The sequence below is a fragment of the Lepisma saccharinum genome, chromosome 23 (genome assembly GCF_977018435.1).
Source record: "Lepisma saccharinum chromosome 23, izLepSacc3.1, whole genome shotgun sequence".
NCBI classification, from domain to species: domain Eukaryota; kingdom Metazoa; phylum Arthropoda; class Insecta; order Zygentoma; family Lepismatidae; genus Lepisma; species Lepisma saccharinum.
Genome location: NC_139251.1, coordinates 35,488,265 through 35,507,911, shown reverse-complemented (window position 1 = coordinate 35,507,911; position 19,647 = coordinate 35,488,265). Strand labels below are relative to the sequence as shown.

General features: G+C 40.3%; 1 protein-coding gene across 1 annotated transcript in view; it reads right to left on the bottom strand.

Moving 5' to 3' along the window:
• Positions 1-232: 232 nt before the first annotated feature.
• LOC146005347 (carboxypeptidase B-like) overlaps positions 233-19,647 on the bottom strand; it is a 54,959-nt gene continuing 35,544 nt past the window's right edge. The window contains exons 7-10 of the mRNA XM_083144538.1: positions 19,157-19,302; positions 13,038-13,094; positions 8,163-8,247; positions 233-434 (exon numbers count right to left, since the gene is read on the bottom strand). Coding sequence (XP_083000664.1) covers positions 241-434; positions 8,163-8,247; positions 13,038-13,094; positions 19,157-19,302 — 482 coding nt within the window. The 3' untranslated portion in view covers positions 233-240. The remainder of the gene's footprint in view (positions 435-8,162; positions 8,248-13,037; positions 13,095-19,156; positions 19,303-19,647) is intronic.

The window sequence follows — 19,647 nt, the reverse complement described above, 5'->3', positions numbered from 1 at the left end:
TCAGTTTCCGAGATATCAATAGGTCGATTATTGCCTCTCTCAGACTAATCGAGTTGAATTTTGTTGTAATGCGCAATTATTTGGTACACGTCTATCAGACCACAAAAAATGTTTTTATTGTTCTTGTACTTTCTAAAATAGTGATAGTGTAAAGTTTGTCCTGGAAAGTAGAGTAGATGGAAATAAAACACCGAATATGGTAACTCAGAATGTATTTATTGATTTAAGTGAAGCCAAAGGTTATGGTGCTACCTTTTGTTGTGCAACGAAGTTGGCAAACACTTGTACAGCCTCGAAAGTCTCCTCCACAACCCCTGCTATCTCTTCTTCTGGCAAAACAAACCCATAGTTGAAGCCTGGAAGTTCAATTGTGTAAGCGTACTTTATTCCACCACCGCCTTTCACCCAATCCTGTGCCTCTCCCGAAGATGAGTCTGAAAAATATAGTGTTGATCTTCAGTGTTACCAGACCATGGCTCTTATTTTATTTCCTTCAAAATTCTCAGAAATTTCTGCTGCTTTCATTTAAATAAATTAATGTACAGTTTACTTGTAATACCTGTAGAGCACCACAGCATTATGTACAGGCTACTTAGAACATGTTAACATGTATATTTATTTACACATCCTCCGTATATGAGTTAACATATTTTTTAAAGAATTCTAACACCATTAAGCCTTGTTTCCATGATTATGAAAAACTAAATATGCTGACCAAGGCAGTAATTTATTTTATTAAAAACATAAACTAAACGTATCATTTCAACCTTCTAGCAAGGTCTTCTTCAGACTCTGTATCAAGTACAAGTTTATGTTTTTAATAAAATAAATTACTGTACGCTTCCATTGTGCTGTGACACTGTGCTTGGTAAAGGTTCATCATATCATTTCACTTTCTCATGCTCTTCCTTCTCTTTCTCTCTTCTTCTTTGCTATCTCTTTCTCTATCCCAGACATATTGTTTTACAGGATTGTCCTGTATTCCACAATCTGACTTCATGTTTTGTACAAGTTTATATTACTACAATATTATAAGTTGTTTTATTGAACATAATAGAATGTATACTATATTACAAATTGTAATACATATTATTCTTGTGTGTTAGTGTAGAAAAGCTTATTTTTACATTTCCGTTCTCTCTCTCTCTCTCTCTCTCTCTCTTTCTCTCAGAAAAAGATGATTTGATATTCATGTTAACATATAAATACTGACACCGGGCACCATTTGCCTTGTTTTCAATTTTTACATACTAGTTGCGAAATTCATCTATTTCTTTTTCTCATTATGTATCGTCTATTTTAAATTCTAAAATGTTTGCAATTTGCTGCCTTAATCATTTCTTATATTATTGTGTAGCTATTAATTTTTTGGTAGTATAATTGTATAGCATAAAACTTTCAAAAATTGAGAGCAAAATAACTGTTTCATGTAGTTAGAAAATTACAATAACAACATTCAATTCAAATTCAGTTACAATCGTGATTTGAAAGATACCTTATTGGTCTGTAGCTGTAGAAGAAAGAACTGATATTATCTAAACAATCTTCCATGCACATACATACGCCCACAAATAGGTGTCTGGAATGCGCCGTCAAATTCCTGACTAAATTATTTCAAGCTCCATGAATGATTTCCAGTTAGGAATGCACAGTCAATGAAAGTACACAGGCGAGATCAGGTTCAGTGATCTTACCAGTCCGGTTTCCTCCCAGACTGCCATTTTTAGATCAGGTCGTGCATACTTGAGATGCTTTTAAATTAGGAATAGTCAGAAATGTAGGCAGATTGGGGAAGAACAAGGTGGTTCATTCATTATTGGCTAGAGGAAGTCTGGTTGTTCTAATAACTAACTCACTCACACTCTAGCCTTCTTAAACCCGAAGGTTTATGACTGCAGCAACAAAGGCCTTCCATCTGTATCCTGGGCAAAATCAATCCAATATTTTCCATCCTTACCGATTTCCTTTGGGTCCATCTCAACGTTATCCCTCCATCTCATCTTGGCCTTCCTACAGGTCTCTTACAATCACGTTTCACAAAAAGAATCCTGTGAACTCTTCTTTCTTCTCCCATTCGTGGCACAAATTGATGCCCCTAAATTAAATAAAGTCCCTAATACCCCCAGGCACCTCACTGCGAGGAACAAATGAATGCTTCATGTCCTCCCTTATCTTCTAGACCTTTAGAGCAGTGATGACATCTGGTGTAAGTGTGCTAAACAGGTAAATTACAGGTGTGGGAAAAGATAAATAAAGATTTACTGTTTGACCTTTTACCTTTCCTTGTTAAACCCCGCAAGCCCTGAGATACTTTGAGTACATGTCTACGGCTGGTTACAAGCTAGCGTACATGGATACACTCAGTGGTCAGAAGTAGCGAGCTACTTGTAGCGTCACTACTGTAGCTAGCTACAAAATTTGTAGCTGTAGCTGTAGCGACGCTACATTTTGAAAATTGTAGTTGTAGCGGTAGCGAAGCTACAAAATTCCTGTAATTGTAGCGAAATTTCGCTACAGCTACATTTTTTCTCGGCATTTTGAGGTGAATTTTGAATGTGGCAACAGCGTCAGAAAATATCGACAATAACCCTTAATTTTGCAGGAGGTTCATAAAGACAGTCTATTACATGGAGATACAGATTATCTAGATTGTAGATTATAGATATCTGCGTAATTTATTTAATTAGTATCTGAAGAATTCAGATATCCAGATAACTAACTGACATATATGAATATATTCCTGCTAACAGCTACGTTTTTCTAGCTGCATCGCTATTTTGGGGGAAAACATGCCTCGTTTGCTGCACCACTGGAAAAAAGTGCCTGGTTTGTGTCACCCCCGGAACAAATCCTGTGGATATTCATGGTGTAAGAGACACCAAAATGTCATTAATTGCTGTGTTTTGCAGTGCCAAAACGAGCGATGGAATTTCCACTGCACTGACAAGGGAATAGTGCCACCAATAAATGGCTCAGTACGTTAACAGCATTGATCATCGTCAGTATATAGGATCTCACCAGCAAGAAATTATTGTTACAAGAATGATAGAGTTTCTGGAATTACAATTATTTTCGCGATAGTATTTGTTCACAAAATTTAAAATTACAATACGTTTATAACACTCAGGTTTACATTACAGTTTCCTCAATAATTTTATCATATTGCAAAAAGTATGTACGAGTTATTAACTTTCCTGCAATTTTCTTTAGTTAATATGCATAGTTTTCAAATATATGTATTTCACCTACTTTGCGTCACTTTTCTGTAACTTTTGCTAATGACATCATCATCATCATCATCATCCCTCGCTGTTTCCTGCCTCTGGCTGGGTCGGCATAGAAGTCGAGCCTTTCCATTATTTCCTGGTCTTTCACAACTCCTCTCTTTTCAAGGCGTTCCAATCTAGTCTCCTAACACTCTCCACTATCTGCTCTTTCCACCGACATCTTGGTCTCCCCTTGGCCTTATTCCCACTCCTTGTGCATTGTAAGCTCTTACTGGTAGTCCTTCTGCATCCATCCTCTTCATGTGTCCGAACCATCTCATCTGTGCCTGATCTATTCTGTCCTGAAGCTTTACTACACCCACTGTCTGTCGGATCTCCTAATTTCTTATTCTATCCCTTCTAGTCTTCCTCAAAGTACTCCTTAAAAATTTAATCTCCACTGGCTGCATCTTTTCTTTGTCTCTCTATGTCATTGTCCAAGTCTCTGCTCCATACGTAATTATTGGCACATAGTATGTGTTACATATTACCTTCTTGCATTTCATAGGTACATCCCTATTCCATATTAATCTTCGAACACTTTGATATAGTCCACCACCATTCATTTGTCCTCTTCTGTTTACCTCCTCATCTATTCTTCCACTTCTTTCAATCATGACAATTAGGATGAATGGTTTATTTAATTATTCTCTTATCTATAGTCGCTTTTTGCCACTTTCGGCTAATTGTGAGAACGAGGAAGAATGATGAATGATGAGCAGTGTGGGGAATGGAGGAGCAGGAGCATCTGATCCTCCCAACTTGGCGTCTTTCCTAGTTTTTGTTTTGAGTTCATTTTATGCATAGATAATCTGATCGAGACTGGATCCTTCCTAACCACTATGTGCCTCTGCTGGGTATCGAACCTGGGGCCCTTTTGTAGTCAAAGGGCTCCAGGTACTTTTCATTCAAAATGCTGACTTCATATCAGTCTATAAAAAATGAAATATTTATTCGCAAGAAAAATATGTTGATGTGAACATAAATACGTAATCCTACCAAATTTTAGTTGTGTATAGTTGTAATAATTAATTTGGGTAACACCCTAATTGCAATATTCATATATCAAATTTGAATTGATATGCCACTTGCATAGGTATGGTATTCTCAAAAACTATAGTAAAAATAAGTAACTGAAGTAACATTGCTATCAAAATTATCGAATGACTGGAATCATGATAATAAATAACAGAATCTATTTACCAGTAGTAGGGGACTTTTTTAATACCCATATCGTTGTTTTCATTTTTTTTATGCAGAAGTAGCGCAAAAAGTAGCGAAGTAGCGAGTAGCGAACAGGAGTAGCGTAGCGAGCTACTTTTTGGTAAATGTAGCTGTAGCTGTAGCGAAGCTACATTTTGGAAGAGTAGCTGTAGTTGTAGCGAAGCTACTTTTAAAATGTAGCGTGTAACGTTTTTATATCTACATATTACAAACGCTTACATAATTGGAAAATTGCACGTAAAATATTAGTTTCATTTTCCGCTATCAGAGGTCGTTTGCCCTCGATAGCTCAATGACCAGTGCTGCCTTTTGCGGCAGACTTGGTACAACCGCGCAGGTCTTAAAACACCTCGCCAGTGCTTCAACGACTTTTGTACCGACGGGAACCAGAAGGTTAACTCCTTTCGCACAACTTAGCCAGCGAGAGACGTGCCCAGCGCGCCTTATTGACGGACGGAAGCTTCCTCGTTTTGCCATTTGTGGAATGGGCCAATATCATAGAGGACAAAGGCATGAATAGGGCAGCGGTATTGCAAGGACTTTGAGGCCAAAGTTGGTTTGGCGTAGGTACGTAAATTCTCTCTGCTGTGATAATGAACATAACATCTTTGTGCAGAAGTTCCACGTCGTATTACCTTTAATCAAGCATAAGCATTGCGCGTAAAACTTTTTGTTGCACTCTGTTTTCCTCCCCACCTTTTTCCCCTTGTTGCGTGCCACCTTTTGGACGCCTTGAACGCTTAAGTGAATTAACGAAAGATAATTACACGTTAAAATTGGTGGGAACAGAACAAATTAATTCTTACTTGATATTTTGGCTCAAAAAAAAAAAAAAACTATTTTTTTGTCGCTAAAGATTCTGGTTTTTGTAAGTGATTCATAACAAGTGAACCTTTTGTGCAGCGAACGAGTATAGCAGTTATTGCCAATCTTGTGATGCGTTCCTTAGGCTGGTATTTGATGATTTGACCTGGTAGTCAAAAAGGGGCGTCGAGTTGAAGTCCTCGTCGCAAAAGCAAAATTTACGAACCTTCATTTCCCCTTTATTAATTGATTCGGGACGTTTGTTCCTTTTGCACCTTTCCACCTTTTTCCACGGTAGCATTAAGAATCAGGAGAATTGGGGGTAATATTGTTTAAATGCAAAATTGTTAATGTAAAAGTAAATCAGCGTGATGCAAAAGAAAACTTGCTTGAAGTAAACGCATGAGCTGTAGTGTATCGTTAATTGTTAAATCTTTATGTTTGAATGGGTCGAGTGAAAGATCAATGTACGAATTGAATACGTATTGTTAATGGAATGAATGGTTGAAGTCGGTTAAATTTTTTATACACGCAGGACGTGTTTAGTGGAATTTTGACGTGGACGCACGTCTCTTGTAAAATTAGTATTTGACTTAAGTCGACCTTGTTGATATTGGGCTATTTTTACGTGTTGATTGTTATTATGAAATACATGATATTAGTGCAATGCAATACGCTGTTGATGATTGAACATAGTAATTGTAATTTTTACCTTATTTGAAATCTATTGTGCCCCAGCAAAATAAAAACGCGCACGAGATACGCGTCACGCGGTGACCATAGATCTATATCAAGGTACTACTGGGTAATTTAGTATTTACGTGGGTGCAAGACAAAACAGCAAGAGTGGGATATTGTAATTGAGAGTGTGAATGAACTCAACGGAGAAGGCACAGAGTGCTATTCGTTGACGGACCCTTAATTTTGTGTGTGCTTTATATACATATATATATATGGTGTACATTTGTTGCAGGGCTTTGTCTCGCGCTTCTCGTCGACTTTGCTTGTAGACTCCTGCATTCTCGTGCGAGAAGGGCGACACAAAAATAGTATTTGTGATATATAGTGTGGGTTTTCACTTTAACCTTGAAGTTGCGATCGCCGCACAGCAGCTTCCTCATAAACATCTCGCGCGATCGTGGCTTAACCCCACTATACCATTACAAGCGTTCTGATCACTGGATACACTTTTGCATCGCCTACTGGTGTACTGTGTAGCGTGTATAGCGCGCTGGTGGAACGTTACAACATTCAGGCAGAACTTCAGAATAGAATACCTCTCATGTTAATCACAAAATGTAGTTTTTCTACACAATATTGGTGCAAAATTAAAGGGAACTTGGAATTTTTTGTATAATTTCGAGGATAATTAGACTCGGCGAAAGTGTTGCACTTCATTTGTTGCAGACCCGGCAAATAAATAAAAATAGACAAATGAAGGTTATTTCAGCCCAAGTATGCATTGTTGTGTGGTACTTACAAGTGAGGTTATCTAGTGTCTCATTCCGATTTCCATGAAACTTGGCACGTGTATAGAGGGGCCCAAAGGAAGAAATACATGTTGTTTCTTTGTTTCGGCTAAAAAACTGTTCTAGGGGGCAAAACCCCCACTCAAATGTCAAGATGAGGACAAATTGAAGTGGGGATCTGAACCCTGTGTCCCCCTCCGATTTCCATGAAACTTGGCAGGTGTATAGATGGGCCCAAAGAAAGAAAAACTTTTTTTTTTGTTTCGGCTAATAGTGTTTTAGGGGGCAAAACGCACCCTCAAATGTCAAGAGGAGGACAAATTGAAGTGGGTATCTGACCCCTGTGGCCCCCTCCGATTTCCATGAAACTTGGCAGGTGCATAGAGGGGTCCAAAGGAAGAAATACGTGTTTTTTTTTTGTTTGGGCTAAAAAAAAAAGATTTTGGGGGGGCAACCCCCCTCAAATGTCAAGATGAGGACAAATTGAACTGACCCCGAAACCACGTAAATATGGCATAGGAAGACTAACTAACTAACTAACTAACTAACTCTCTAGCCTTCTTAAACCCGAAGGTTTATGGCTGCAGCAACACAAGCCTTCCATCTGTCCCTATCTTGAGCAAGATCTATATACTCTTTTCCATCCCTACCAATTTCCCTTAGGTCCATCTCAACGTTGTCCCTCCATCTTCGTCTTGGTCTTCCTACAGGTCTCTTACCATCAGGTTTCCCAACAAGAATCCTATAAACTCCTCTTTCCTCTCCCATTCGTGCCACATGGCCTGCCCACCTAAGTCTTCTTAATTGTCGGTACCTAACACAAGTGCTATCATGAAGAACGATGGCGTTTGAAGTTCTGTGCTAATAGTACTGGCAGATACACAAGTGGGACACTTGAGATATGAAGTTCATATCACTGGCAAACACAGCTCTGTGCTGTGTGTGTTCCAATTATATGTGCGTGTTCTTCCTATGCCATATTTACGTGGTTTCGGGGTCAGATCCCCACTTCAATTTGTCCTCATCTTTACATTTGAGTGGGTGTTTTGTCCCCTATAACAGTTTTTTAGCCGAAACAAAAAAACACGTATTTCTTCCTCTGGGCCCCTCTATACACCTGCCAAGTTTCATGGAAATCGCAAGGGGACACTTAGATAACCTCCCTTGTTAGTAATGTATTAAATGCAATTGCCTACTCACTGCCTTCCCACTATTCTTCTCTGCCGTCATTACTGAGTACAAAGGGAGTAACATACAAAAATACCTCCAATTTATCACGGTTACATTCTCACTCATGCACCCTTAGAAGATCCCTCAGCATACTTATTTAACGTAAAACTAAAGTGCTCCCCTGTGCTTTGCACCACGCCAGGAATGATGTTCTTGGGTTAATACTTACATGAAATATAACCCGTGGACCCCACCTCGTATTCCGTGCCCCGAACAGCGAACAAGGCATCAGCTGCTTCCTGAGCTACAGCGTCCTGTAAAATACAACATTGTTAAACTTTCATTTTCTCGAAAACAATTACGAGGGTCATCCAGAAAGAAAGGAAAGTTATGTGTAAAACATAAACGACAAATGGTGTGTGCAAACAATTTATGGTACAGAAACTACATACCTTACTCTACTTATCTACATGTTCACTATATCCATTCAAGCACTTATTATAGAATGATACCAGTTTGTTGATACCGTCATTGTACTCGGTTGCCGCCAATGTATTCAACCATTCCGTGTCAGGACAGAGCCTTTAAAGCGTTTGACAGGCCTCAGCATTATTGCAGCTCCCCGTAGTAGCAGAAGAATCAATGAATAAGACGCCTTTACTGTCCCAAAACACAGTTGCCAGAACCTTTCGCATGATGAGTGTTTGTTTGGCCTTTTTTTGGCTTGGAAGGTGATCCGGTATGGTGCCACTCCATTGACTGGCGCTTGATTTCGGGTGTTGAATAGGCGACCCATGTCTCATCGCCTGTAGCAATCGAGAAATTTTCGAAAAGCACTTTGCCATGATTGAAAAACTCAAAGGTACTGCCGCAACATTGTTGAATGCATTGGCGGCAAGGGATTACAATGAGAGTATAAACAAACTGGCATCACTCTCTGATAAGTGCTTCAATGGGTATGGCGAGAATATTTGAAAGAATAGTGTAAGGTTTTTAGTTTATGTACCATAGCTTTTTTGAGCACATCATTTGTCGTTTTTTTTATACCAAAACGTTCTTTTTTTCTGGACGACCCTCGTATATTACTACAGATGCGACCCGAAAATGATCTAGGTGTTGTCGTAGAAGAAAAACTTAACTTCAAAGAACACATCGCAGCTACAAATACAAGTGTAATGAGCCTCCTATGCCTCCAGGGTTCCCAAACTTTTTTGTTTTACGGCGCCCTTAGTGTTTCAAGATTTTCACGCGGCGCCCAAGTCAGAATGTTGTCCTATCTAACAATTGCAACGCTCAGTTAGAGTGGTTAGTTTGCTTGCCTTAAGTTAAAAAATAAACACATATTTCAAATTCAGAAACATTTTATGTGTAAAAAGTACTAAATAAGCACATATTTGGAACAATCGTATCTTTGGAAACCACTGCCTTAGCCTATTCTTCAAATCATTCATTTCTCCGATTCTTGAATACTGCTCTCCAGTCTGGGCCATGGCTTCCAATACTATTCTTTCTAACATGGATTCCGTCCTCAGCTTCTTTACCGCCATTGTTCACCATAGAATTCCTTCTCTATGGCATCTTCAGAAACCTGACATCCTGACAACTTTGAACAATAAGTTACTGCAGATCCAATGCGATCTGGCCGACTTGATTTTTATTTTTTTAATTGATCAAGGGAAAATGGAGATTCGAGTTTCTAATTACAGAATTCAAGTTCAGAGCGCCCTCTCGATCTACCCGAAACGCTAAATTGTTCCACAACTCTACCACTAGGCTTTCTCTTATACAGCGCTCTCTGTTCCACAGGCTGCCCCAAATATTGACATTTTCTTCCCAGAAAGAACTTTCCGATTGTCACTAGCAATGCATCTGTAGATCTTTTCATTGTCTCCTTCTTTATGTCTTATCATGTTTATGTTTTCCTCAGCCTCCCCGATGGCGCAGTGGTAGCGTCGTCGCCTTGTAATCAAGGGGTCCTGGGTTCGATACCCGATGGAGGCACATAGCGGTTCGGAACACACTTCAAACTGTAGTTCCAGTCCTGATTAGCTTTACTCTGCATAAAGTGGACTTAAAACACAAAATCTATTATATTTTCCTTTCTTGTTTTTGCCTTAAACCATCTTGACTGGTTTTTGTTTATCTATTACAATTTCAGTGAAAAATGGCCATTGCAAGGGTTGTGTCCTAATTGCGAACAGTGCCTAAATCGTTCTAATTGAAAAAATACTTGCATGTCTTAATTGCGAACACATGTAACTGAAAAACCTGTTTTCAGAAATTAATAAAGGTAGTGACTCAGAGAGACAGCTGGTTTGACTAGCAACGATAGCCAACCTGATTGACTTATCATGACGGATGATTATTATTTTCATTTTCAAGTAGAGTGTCATTTGTTTTGAAATTTGAATTTGAAATTACTAATTATATTATTAAATGACGAAGCTCTTTTCAGTTACGAAGTGTGCAGTATCTAGTCGTATGTAGAAATTAGGCCACACTTCTATTATTAAATTATTTCTACTTCGGCAACGAGAGAGAAAGCTGTAGTAGTTCCAAAGGCAGAAATTGTGTTCGCAATTAGGACACTACCCTTCGAGGTTAATCCTGTTTAGGCAGCAAGTGTTCGCAATTAGGACTGTTCGCAATTAGGACTGTTCGCAATTAGGACTCTTCGCAACTAGGACTGTTCGCAATTAGGTCGATACCATTACAAGTGCTGTATCTCAAATTTGGAATAAATAAATAAATAAATAAATTGCTTTTATCGAGAGATTCGCCAAATAGATACGCCCGTTAGCATCAGGTGGACATTGTGACTACCGGTGAGGTGTTCACAGATCTCAATCCCCAAGTCAATTGACTCCCAACCGAAATTCGAGACGATACCGAGACTTGTACCCGAGAGTCTCATCTCTTTCGACACTTTGGCAAGGTGTATGCAAATTTCGCTCAGATGATTTTCCTTTCTATGCGACGTATTCGTGTTTACCAAGGTGCAGGCGGTCTAATATGTTGCAGATAGATGTATGCACAGAAAATGTATGTTTCTGTGTTTGTTGCACATTTGATAACTATTATTTTCGAGACTTGAGGCGAGTCTGCTCACTACTTCTTTGCTCTTTTCTATTCGAATTCCTTATTTTTTTCAACTGTTTCCTGTTGTCTCACTCTCTGCTTCTTTCACTTCGCTGGGTTTCACCTATTTCCTATCCTTCTCAGTTTCTCTTTCGCACGCTTCTCTGTCTTGTTTCTTTCTTATTTCTCTCTCTCTCTCTCTCTCTCTCTCTCTCTAGGTCTATCTATCTATCTCTCTGTGCAGTAGCGTACGCAGGATTTAATCAAGGGGGGGATTATATCTAAAACTTTCTCCAAATTCACATTACCATTGTTTTATTATACTTTAATTAAATAATAATTCTCATAATTAATTAATAATACTTATAATTAATTAGTTGAATTACTACTAATAATACTAGTAATACCACTACTACTATTAAGTAGTAGAGATCTACATAAATATAGTATTTATGAAAGCAATAAAACGAAATTAATTTCTAGTAATTCGATTTTTAACAAATTCTAGAGCATTTTTTCTTTCTTCCGAAATAATTGTCTACTCAACGAGATGAGACATTTTAGGTGTGAAGAAAATCCATAAAAACAAGAAAATATATTAAAATAAATTGAAATATTCAAAGTACGGAAGTCATCCAAGAAGCTGCGGGGGTCTGGTCAGTAGGGCATCTGACAACCATGCGGGAGATCCGGAATCGATTCCCGGAATTGGTTGGAATTTTTCCGGCTTTGTCGCCGCATAAATATCCCCGATAATTCACATCTGGATTGTTTCGCTATTCATACCAACAAAACATTTTACAATAGTTAAGCTTATTGTCGTTTGAATTCAGAAATTCATACGTGCCGCGGGAAAGCGGACTGGTGACTGAGTTATTCTTGTCGGCCTAGCCATTGTCAATACATTATCCAAGTTCAACGAACCAAGAACTTTCTTTAGTTAATGCTCATTGTTCACACACAAAAATACATGATCATTGAACATTGTTGCAGCCGAGATACAAAACAACTTTCTTGCTCTTTAAAATCATAGTTGCCCTTATATATTATTTTCAAGAATTCGTGTTTATTTTCAAGACATTCACTCTTAAAGACGCGTGTTTGGAATACTGTGCTTTTCTCCGTGTCGCATGGCAATAAAAATTCAAATTATTATTATATTATTAGTAGTAGTAGTACTGCCGCAGTTCCTTGACAGTGATAAATTGGTCATTCTTACTTTTTCCACAGCATTTTTCATAATATTTCAAAAGCTCAAAAGGGGGGGTTAAACGCCGTAACCCCCCCCCTTGCGTACGCCACTGTCTCTGTGTCTGTCTCATCTTTTGATCTCCTTCTATCTCTTTCATGTTTCTTTATCTCTCTCGCTTTTCTTCATTTATCCCACTATCTCTCTTTTCTCTCGTGTTTCTTTATTTCTCTCTCTCTCTCTCTCTCTCTCTCTCTCTCTCTCTCTCAATCTCTCTCTCTCTGTTGAGACTTTATTATATTACCTTCCTTTCATTTCTTCTCTTTCTCTCTCACACTTTCTCGTGTCTTTATTCTCCTTTCTATCGTGATTCTTTATTTACCTTTCTCTTCCTTTTTCATTTTATTACCATTTCCCCTTCATTTCAAATCTCTTCTTTTCTCTCTCTCTTAAAACGTGACACAAACATGACGTCATTATTTCTCACTTAAGGTAAGCATACACATTATTATTTTTTACTTTTGACCCCCCCTCCCCCCCTCGCCTCCCAAAACACATCTTTTTGGAAAATTTATTGCAGGGCATTGGTAACATGAGATGAGTCTTTGAGAAGTTTCTTCTAGTCTTGGGACCATCCCTAATGGTAAATGTGTGTATCTTATTTCGAAAACAATCATTTTACAAAAGCCTACAAAAGTTTAAAGTACTATAAACTAGCATTTATTTTTTAAACAAAAACTAATAAAATGATAAGGAAAATCAATGTTTAATGCATATGTGATATACTTTACTATTCACCAAGAGTTGAATTCAGATATAATCAATTCCTCTGCTTACCAAATCCTGCCAATCATCAGGACGATTCGAAGTATAACTCCATGGATACATGATTTGCTGCAAGAGTGCAAAATAAATTGAAATATCGTGTTCTAATATCAAAGGTAACAGTTGCCTTAGTGTAATTTTAATACAGGATTATATTTATTAAATATCAGCGAGACTTTTTCCTTGTCTATTTTATTTTGTTGGGATGTAAACGACTCCTGAGACAAACTGACGAAAAACTTCTTAATGGTTGGAACTGGTCTATAACTGTGAACTATCGGTAACTATGCACAAATTTAAATCACTGGTTGTGAGATTACAAAGTTGTAGACAGAAATACTGGGATATTTAGTAAGAAAAGAGGAATCATTGTTGAAGCCATTTTATCTTCAAAAAGTAATGGTGCAATTATCTATTTATTTCCCACCTTAAAATTAGTTCTAATCAAGGTTATTAGAATTATATAGTTCTAATAATGAAAATGATTAAAAATTCTATCTTCTCAGAGGCGAAAGACATTATCTTTCCAGTAACGAGATTGCTGATGTCATTTATCTTGATAAATTATTCGTGCGTAAAATTGAAATGCTTCAATTTCCAAGATTTTCCCATGATATTTCGTAATTTTGTGATTTTTAAAACCTTGGAAGAATTTCTCACGTGACTGTTCTAGATTCTCCAAGTACGATTAATCTGTTTCAACAGACCTATTGAGAAATGTTTGATTTGAGTTAAGATTTTTGGATGTTTCGGAACAGTTAGACATTTTACACCCTTCTGAATATATGAGGCAATATCATAGTATCTAAAACCCTTACCTTGCGAATTTTTTGTAGAAGGCTGGGAAGCCGTTCACATTAAATTGAATAGTAGAGATAAAGATGAAATAATAATTACTATAAACTAATAAAAATATTATCTTATTGGAAAAATTATTATACTTTTGAAGAGACTTCTATATACGAGCTGAATGCATACCCAAAACAGTAGTTTCGCCATTATACTAAAATGCATTCTATTTTTTTATTAATTTCACACATTCAAGAAAAATGTTTGGAAGTTAGGGTGAAAATTACAGTCATGAAGTTCACGGCAAGTGACTTCTCAAGCAAAATTCACATTTGTTAGAATTTTGAAAACTAGTGGAACTATTTATTCTTTGGATTAACTGGTAAAATATGAAAACTGGAGTTCTCACCTGGTTCTTGCATTTTACACTTAATTTTTGAAGCTAAAACTAAACGAAACCCACAGCGCTACAGCCCTTGAAGGGCCTTGGCTTACGTACCGACTGCTGGTCTCCCTCCCACACTGTTCCTCCGTCACCTGTTATAGCGTGGAGATCTTAGACCAGTATTGGGGTGACGGGTGGTCAGCCCGACGAACCCCTATACGTAGGCCGAATAAATTCCGACCAGGGCCGGATTCGAACCTACGCCGTCCCGCACCGAACGATCTCAAGACGAGTGAACGCCTTAACCCGCTCGACTACGGAGGAGGACAATTTTTCAAGCTATAATATATATGCAGGGTGATTCTAAAGGTATAGTACAAACGAAAGCCACAGATACCTCCCATGAAATAGAGACGAAAGTTCCCTTTCCACTTTGCCAAGAGATGCCTCCGTGAGGAGCTAGACAACGCCGAAAATGTGTGAAAATGAACTTCACACCTCTGTACAGCCAGTACCAGTGAAGACAGAAAGGCGGAACAAACGAAGTCAAAAGGAACACTAAAGTCGCCCATCCGAAAAACACTAGGCGGCAGCTGCGCAACGCATGCGCATGGGGTTCCACAAAGGAAATAGGAGTGTCCCGCAAGACAAGTGAAGGGAAAGGGTAGCGATCGACAACGGTAGGGACAAAAGAAGCAATGAAGCATGAAGTAACAATTGCACAGCGGGAAACAAACACATGCAGCGCGTGCGGAGTCCCCAAACACAGTGGGGAGACACCGCAGCAAGAACAAAGCACGGTGCAACAAAAGAGAAAGAGGACCGGACGGGGAATGGTACCTGCCAAGGAGACAACAAATGCGGGACGAGGGATTCCCCGTAGCAGCACCGAGGGGATGTCACACAAGAGGTCGTGCGCCAGCAGGACAAACACAGCAACTACGGGCACAGGAGGTTTATTGCCTCGCAAAGGTGCACTTACAGATAGGAATAGTACGTAGTACGTAGTCGTACCCCGGACTGACGTTGTTACAAAAGTTGCTCAAATTGACCACCACCACATTCAATGCAGGCATTGCAGCGTCGCAGGAAATTCTGGCGAACCCTATCAAAAATCCCTGGCATGGTACACACCTCGGTCGATGCTGCAAGTATCCGCGCTACCAATGTTTCCTTGTCAGGCATCGGGGTCTCGTAGACGAGTGTTTTCACATGGCCCCACAAGAAGAAATCCATTGGTGTGAGGTCAGGCGAACGGGCGGGCCAGGGGACGGGGCCCTCTCTGCCGATCCAGCGCTGTGGGTAGGTACGGTGCAAAAGGGTTCGCACTGTGCCATCAAAATGTGCAGGCGCTCCATCCAATTGAAACCACATACGATGTCGCACGTTGAGGGGTACATCTTCTAGCAGCTCTGGAAGGACTGATGCAAGAAAGGTGCGATAGAGGCGGCCATTTAAACGTGGTGGCAGCAGGTATGGACCGATAATCTGTTCATCGATGATACCTGCCCAGATATTCACTGCAAACTGGGTCTGATGGTGCACCTCGACTGCTGCATGTGGATTTTCATAATCCCACACATGGCTGTTTCGGCAATTGAAGATGCCCTCACGGGTGAATGTTGCCTCGTCCGTGAAAAGCACATGGCGCAAAAAACGGGGATCGTCGGTACAAAACTGCAACAGTCGTTGACAGAATTCCACACGTCGTGGGTAATCCCCAGCCTGCAACGCGTGGACTCGCTGTGGATGATAGGGATACAGCAGATCATCATGAAGGACACGCCACACTGTCGACTGTGATACTCCCACTGCACGTGCAATGCTACGGGTGCTAGTGGACGGTGTGTCGTCCACGCGAGCAAGTACGTCCTCCTCGACCGCAGCGGTGTGCACATGTCTTGGGTGACCGACATGATGGCCTGCACGTAACACACCCGATTCACCAAGGGTACGGTACACGTTCGAAAACAACCTGCTGTCGGGTTGTCGCCTCTCCGGATACCATCCGCGATAAAGGCGTGCAGCTGCTCGGCCATTGCCATCTGCAAGGCCGTAGACAAAATGCATGTCCCTCAGTTCTACAAATGTGTAGCGTTCCATGGTACGGTGAGGATAGTGCCAATTATGGAATACTGTACTGCAGTGCACAGGTGGCACGCACACACACACTGGTCACAACGGCTTCGAAACAACGTACTCAATTGTCGTACGTCAAGCACACCACCACCGCACCGGCTCTTTCACTGACACGCTCCCTGACGCTGCACTTCCAATCAGCCCACACGTCCGCACGGCGCTGTGGTACAATCAGATGACGTTCCTGAGCCACCCGTGCCTGTGCTCTTCACTACCTGACCACTGCCGTCAGGTGGGGCCATGTACTCTGGGGGCTTGTCATCGTGGAACACATGTAGCGTCCTTCATTCTTGCCCCATTCACCCACAACACGTACTTCGTCCGTCTTGCTCGAGCCGACGGGGAGCACTACGTACGATCGTGTGGTGTTTGTGTACACCAATGTGGGGTAACCCAGCAGTTGAACAGACGTGCATACCCCCACGTAGCTTCATTACACGATTGTCCCACGCAGTTTATCTGTCCAGCCTTGCTCGGCCCGGTCTCACACCCACGCGGCAGTGTGCGGCTGCGGTGGTGTGAGGCCACGCTTGGTTTCGGAGCGGAAGGCTGCGGCCGAGGAGGGACTCGAGTTGTTCGGCTGGGGTTGCGCTCGGAAGCAAGCAGCCGCGTCAGGTCTGGGAACGGTGGACCTGGTGATCGGGATGGAAACATTCCGACCTCGTCCATTAGTGTCGTCCACCGTACGGAGTGGTGGGGTCCATACGACACTCCAGCAGCCTTTCGCCCGCTCCCACCCAGCGATGTGCCTCCGGCTTCATTTCTAAGAGGCTGATTGGGCCCCATCACGACGTTTGTTACAACGTCAGTACGGGGTACGTGGTCCTATCTGTACGTGCACCTTTCATTAGCAATAACCTCCTGTGCCCGTAGTTGCTGTGTTTGTCCTGCTGGCGCACGACCTCTTGTGTGACATCCCCTCGGTGCTGCTACGGGGAATCCCTCGTCCCGCATTTGTTGTCTCCTTGGCAGGTACCATTCCCCGTCCGATCCTCTTCCTCTTTTGTTGCACCGTGCTTTGTTCTTGCTGCGGTGTCTCCCCACTGTGTTTTGGGGACTCCCCTTGCGCTGCACCGCCAGCGCCGCCATTTCTGCCCCGAACCATGTACGCGTCTGTTGCCTGTCGAGTGTCACGGACCACTTTGCTTGCATTCTCGGTGTGTTTTTACATCCTACGTCGTCCTCCCGTGGTTCTGCAACCCCGCACTACTTTTCTCGACTGTACTGCTTCAGTCATGGTGTTTGTTTCCCGCTGTGCAATTGTTACTTCATGCTTCCTAGCTTCTTTTCTCCCTATCGTTGTCGATCGCTACCCTTTCCCTTCACTTGTCTTGCGGGACACTCCTATTTCCTTTGTGGAACCCCATGCGCATGCGTTGCGCAGCTGCCGCCTAGTGTTTTTCGGATGGGCGACTTTGGTGTTCCTTTTGACTTCGTTTGTTCCGCCTTTCTATCTTCACTGGTACTGGCTGTACAGAGGTGTGAAGTTCATTTTCACACGTTTTCGGCGTTGTCTAGCTCCTCACGGAGGCATCTCTCGGCAAAGTGGAAGGGGAACTTTCGTCTCTATTTCATGGAAGGTATCTGTGGTTTTCGTTTGTACTATACCTTTAGAATCACCCTGTATATATATTTGGAGCGATTTTGCAATACCGGGAATTTCTCCATTTTGTTTGAAATTTGGCATACTCACTAAATTAGGGCTCCTAATCACGAATCTGAAGTTAAAATTTGGCGCTCACGTGTCAAACTTGCAAAATAAGAGGGTCAGTCATCGCAACCGACAATTGCTCATTATTTATCGCAAGATTTTCCGTTTCGAATACTTAAAGAACAAAATATATATATTCCTGATATTACTACGACCCTAAATTTTCTTTAACTATGTTTCCTAACCTAACCTAGCCTAACCTAACCACGCGCCAATGGTTCGTGGGGCTAGCGCCAATGGTCCGTGGGGCTAGCCATAATTCAGGAATTTCTATACGTGAGCGCCAAATTTTAAGTGCAGATTCGTGATTAGGAGACCCAAATTAGTAAGTATCCGAAATTTCAAACAAATTGGAGAAATTCCCTGTATTGTTAAATTATACCTATATATTTATTAGCCAATACATGTATCAAACAATTTTCATGATAATGTGCTATTAATTTTTCTCTATTCCACTTTTGATTTTCTAATTCTTATTAATTCTCTATATTCTTTCACCTTTATGCTATATTTGTACTGATTTTATCCTAATATTATATTTCAATTCAATGTCTTTGCATATGCTAATTTTTGCTAATTTTTATAACTTGTTGTTATTAAAATATAATATTTGGATTCGTTTATCGATTGGCAAAGTAATATAGTTGTTACTGATGCTATATTCAATCATATAATTTTTAAATAATAAAATAAATATACAGTTACGTTAATTATTTCTCAGGTGAAATTTCAATTCTGACACTGTGGAAATTATGAACATAATATCTGCTACTATCAGCGAATAGAATAGATACAACTATAATTATTTTTTACCTTCATTGTTGTTTCATTGTAATATTATACATCATGTAACATAAAAAGGAACACGTAGCTACTGTTTCTTTTTTAATAAAATGAATTAATGTATTAGTGATTCCGATAATGCTCTACAGAATTAGTACAGTTTGTGACTTCATGTACGTCGAAATGGATTTGAGAATTCTTGAATTGTTATAACAAGTAATTTTAATTTCTTACAAAAACGTTAAAGATCTTTATTGCCTGTGCCTGTGCAAGTACTTCAAGCATTGCAGGAAAGCAATGTTACTATTTATAATATTCTCATACCTGTCCATAACTGTGGAAAGCAATGTAAAGTTGTATATTGTCTGTGTTGTTTTGGACAAAATCTCTCAGGGCCTGAGTTTCTGGTTCTGAAAAGCTTACTTCTCCTCTGTAGGTTTCTGAGCATGGGTTCCCACTGGAACCAGTTCCTGCAATAACAATAGAATACCATAACCAGCCATAAGAGCATTATGTATTGCACGTTGAAGTGGGTGAGTTACTAGGACTTGTGTTTATACACAATCATCAGGGGAGGATTATAAAATGTAACCTTTGTTTGGGCCTTGCCGACATTATTATTATTATTTTTAACATTTGTAGACTTTTAAATTGTAGCATTCAAAATGTTTATATTCGTTTCTTCGAGCAACAATTGTTTATATTTACGTGACCTCGCGCGGCTTCCTTTGTAGTCTGCAATACAGACTCGCACTCTGGTTAAAACACAGTAAGGTAGGTGAACCAAAATGGCCCTAGTTAAGCTTCTAGGGCAA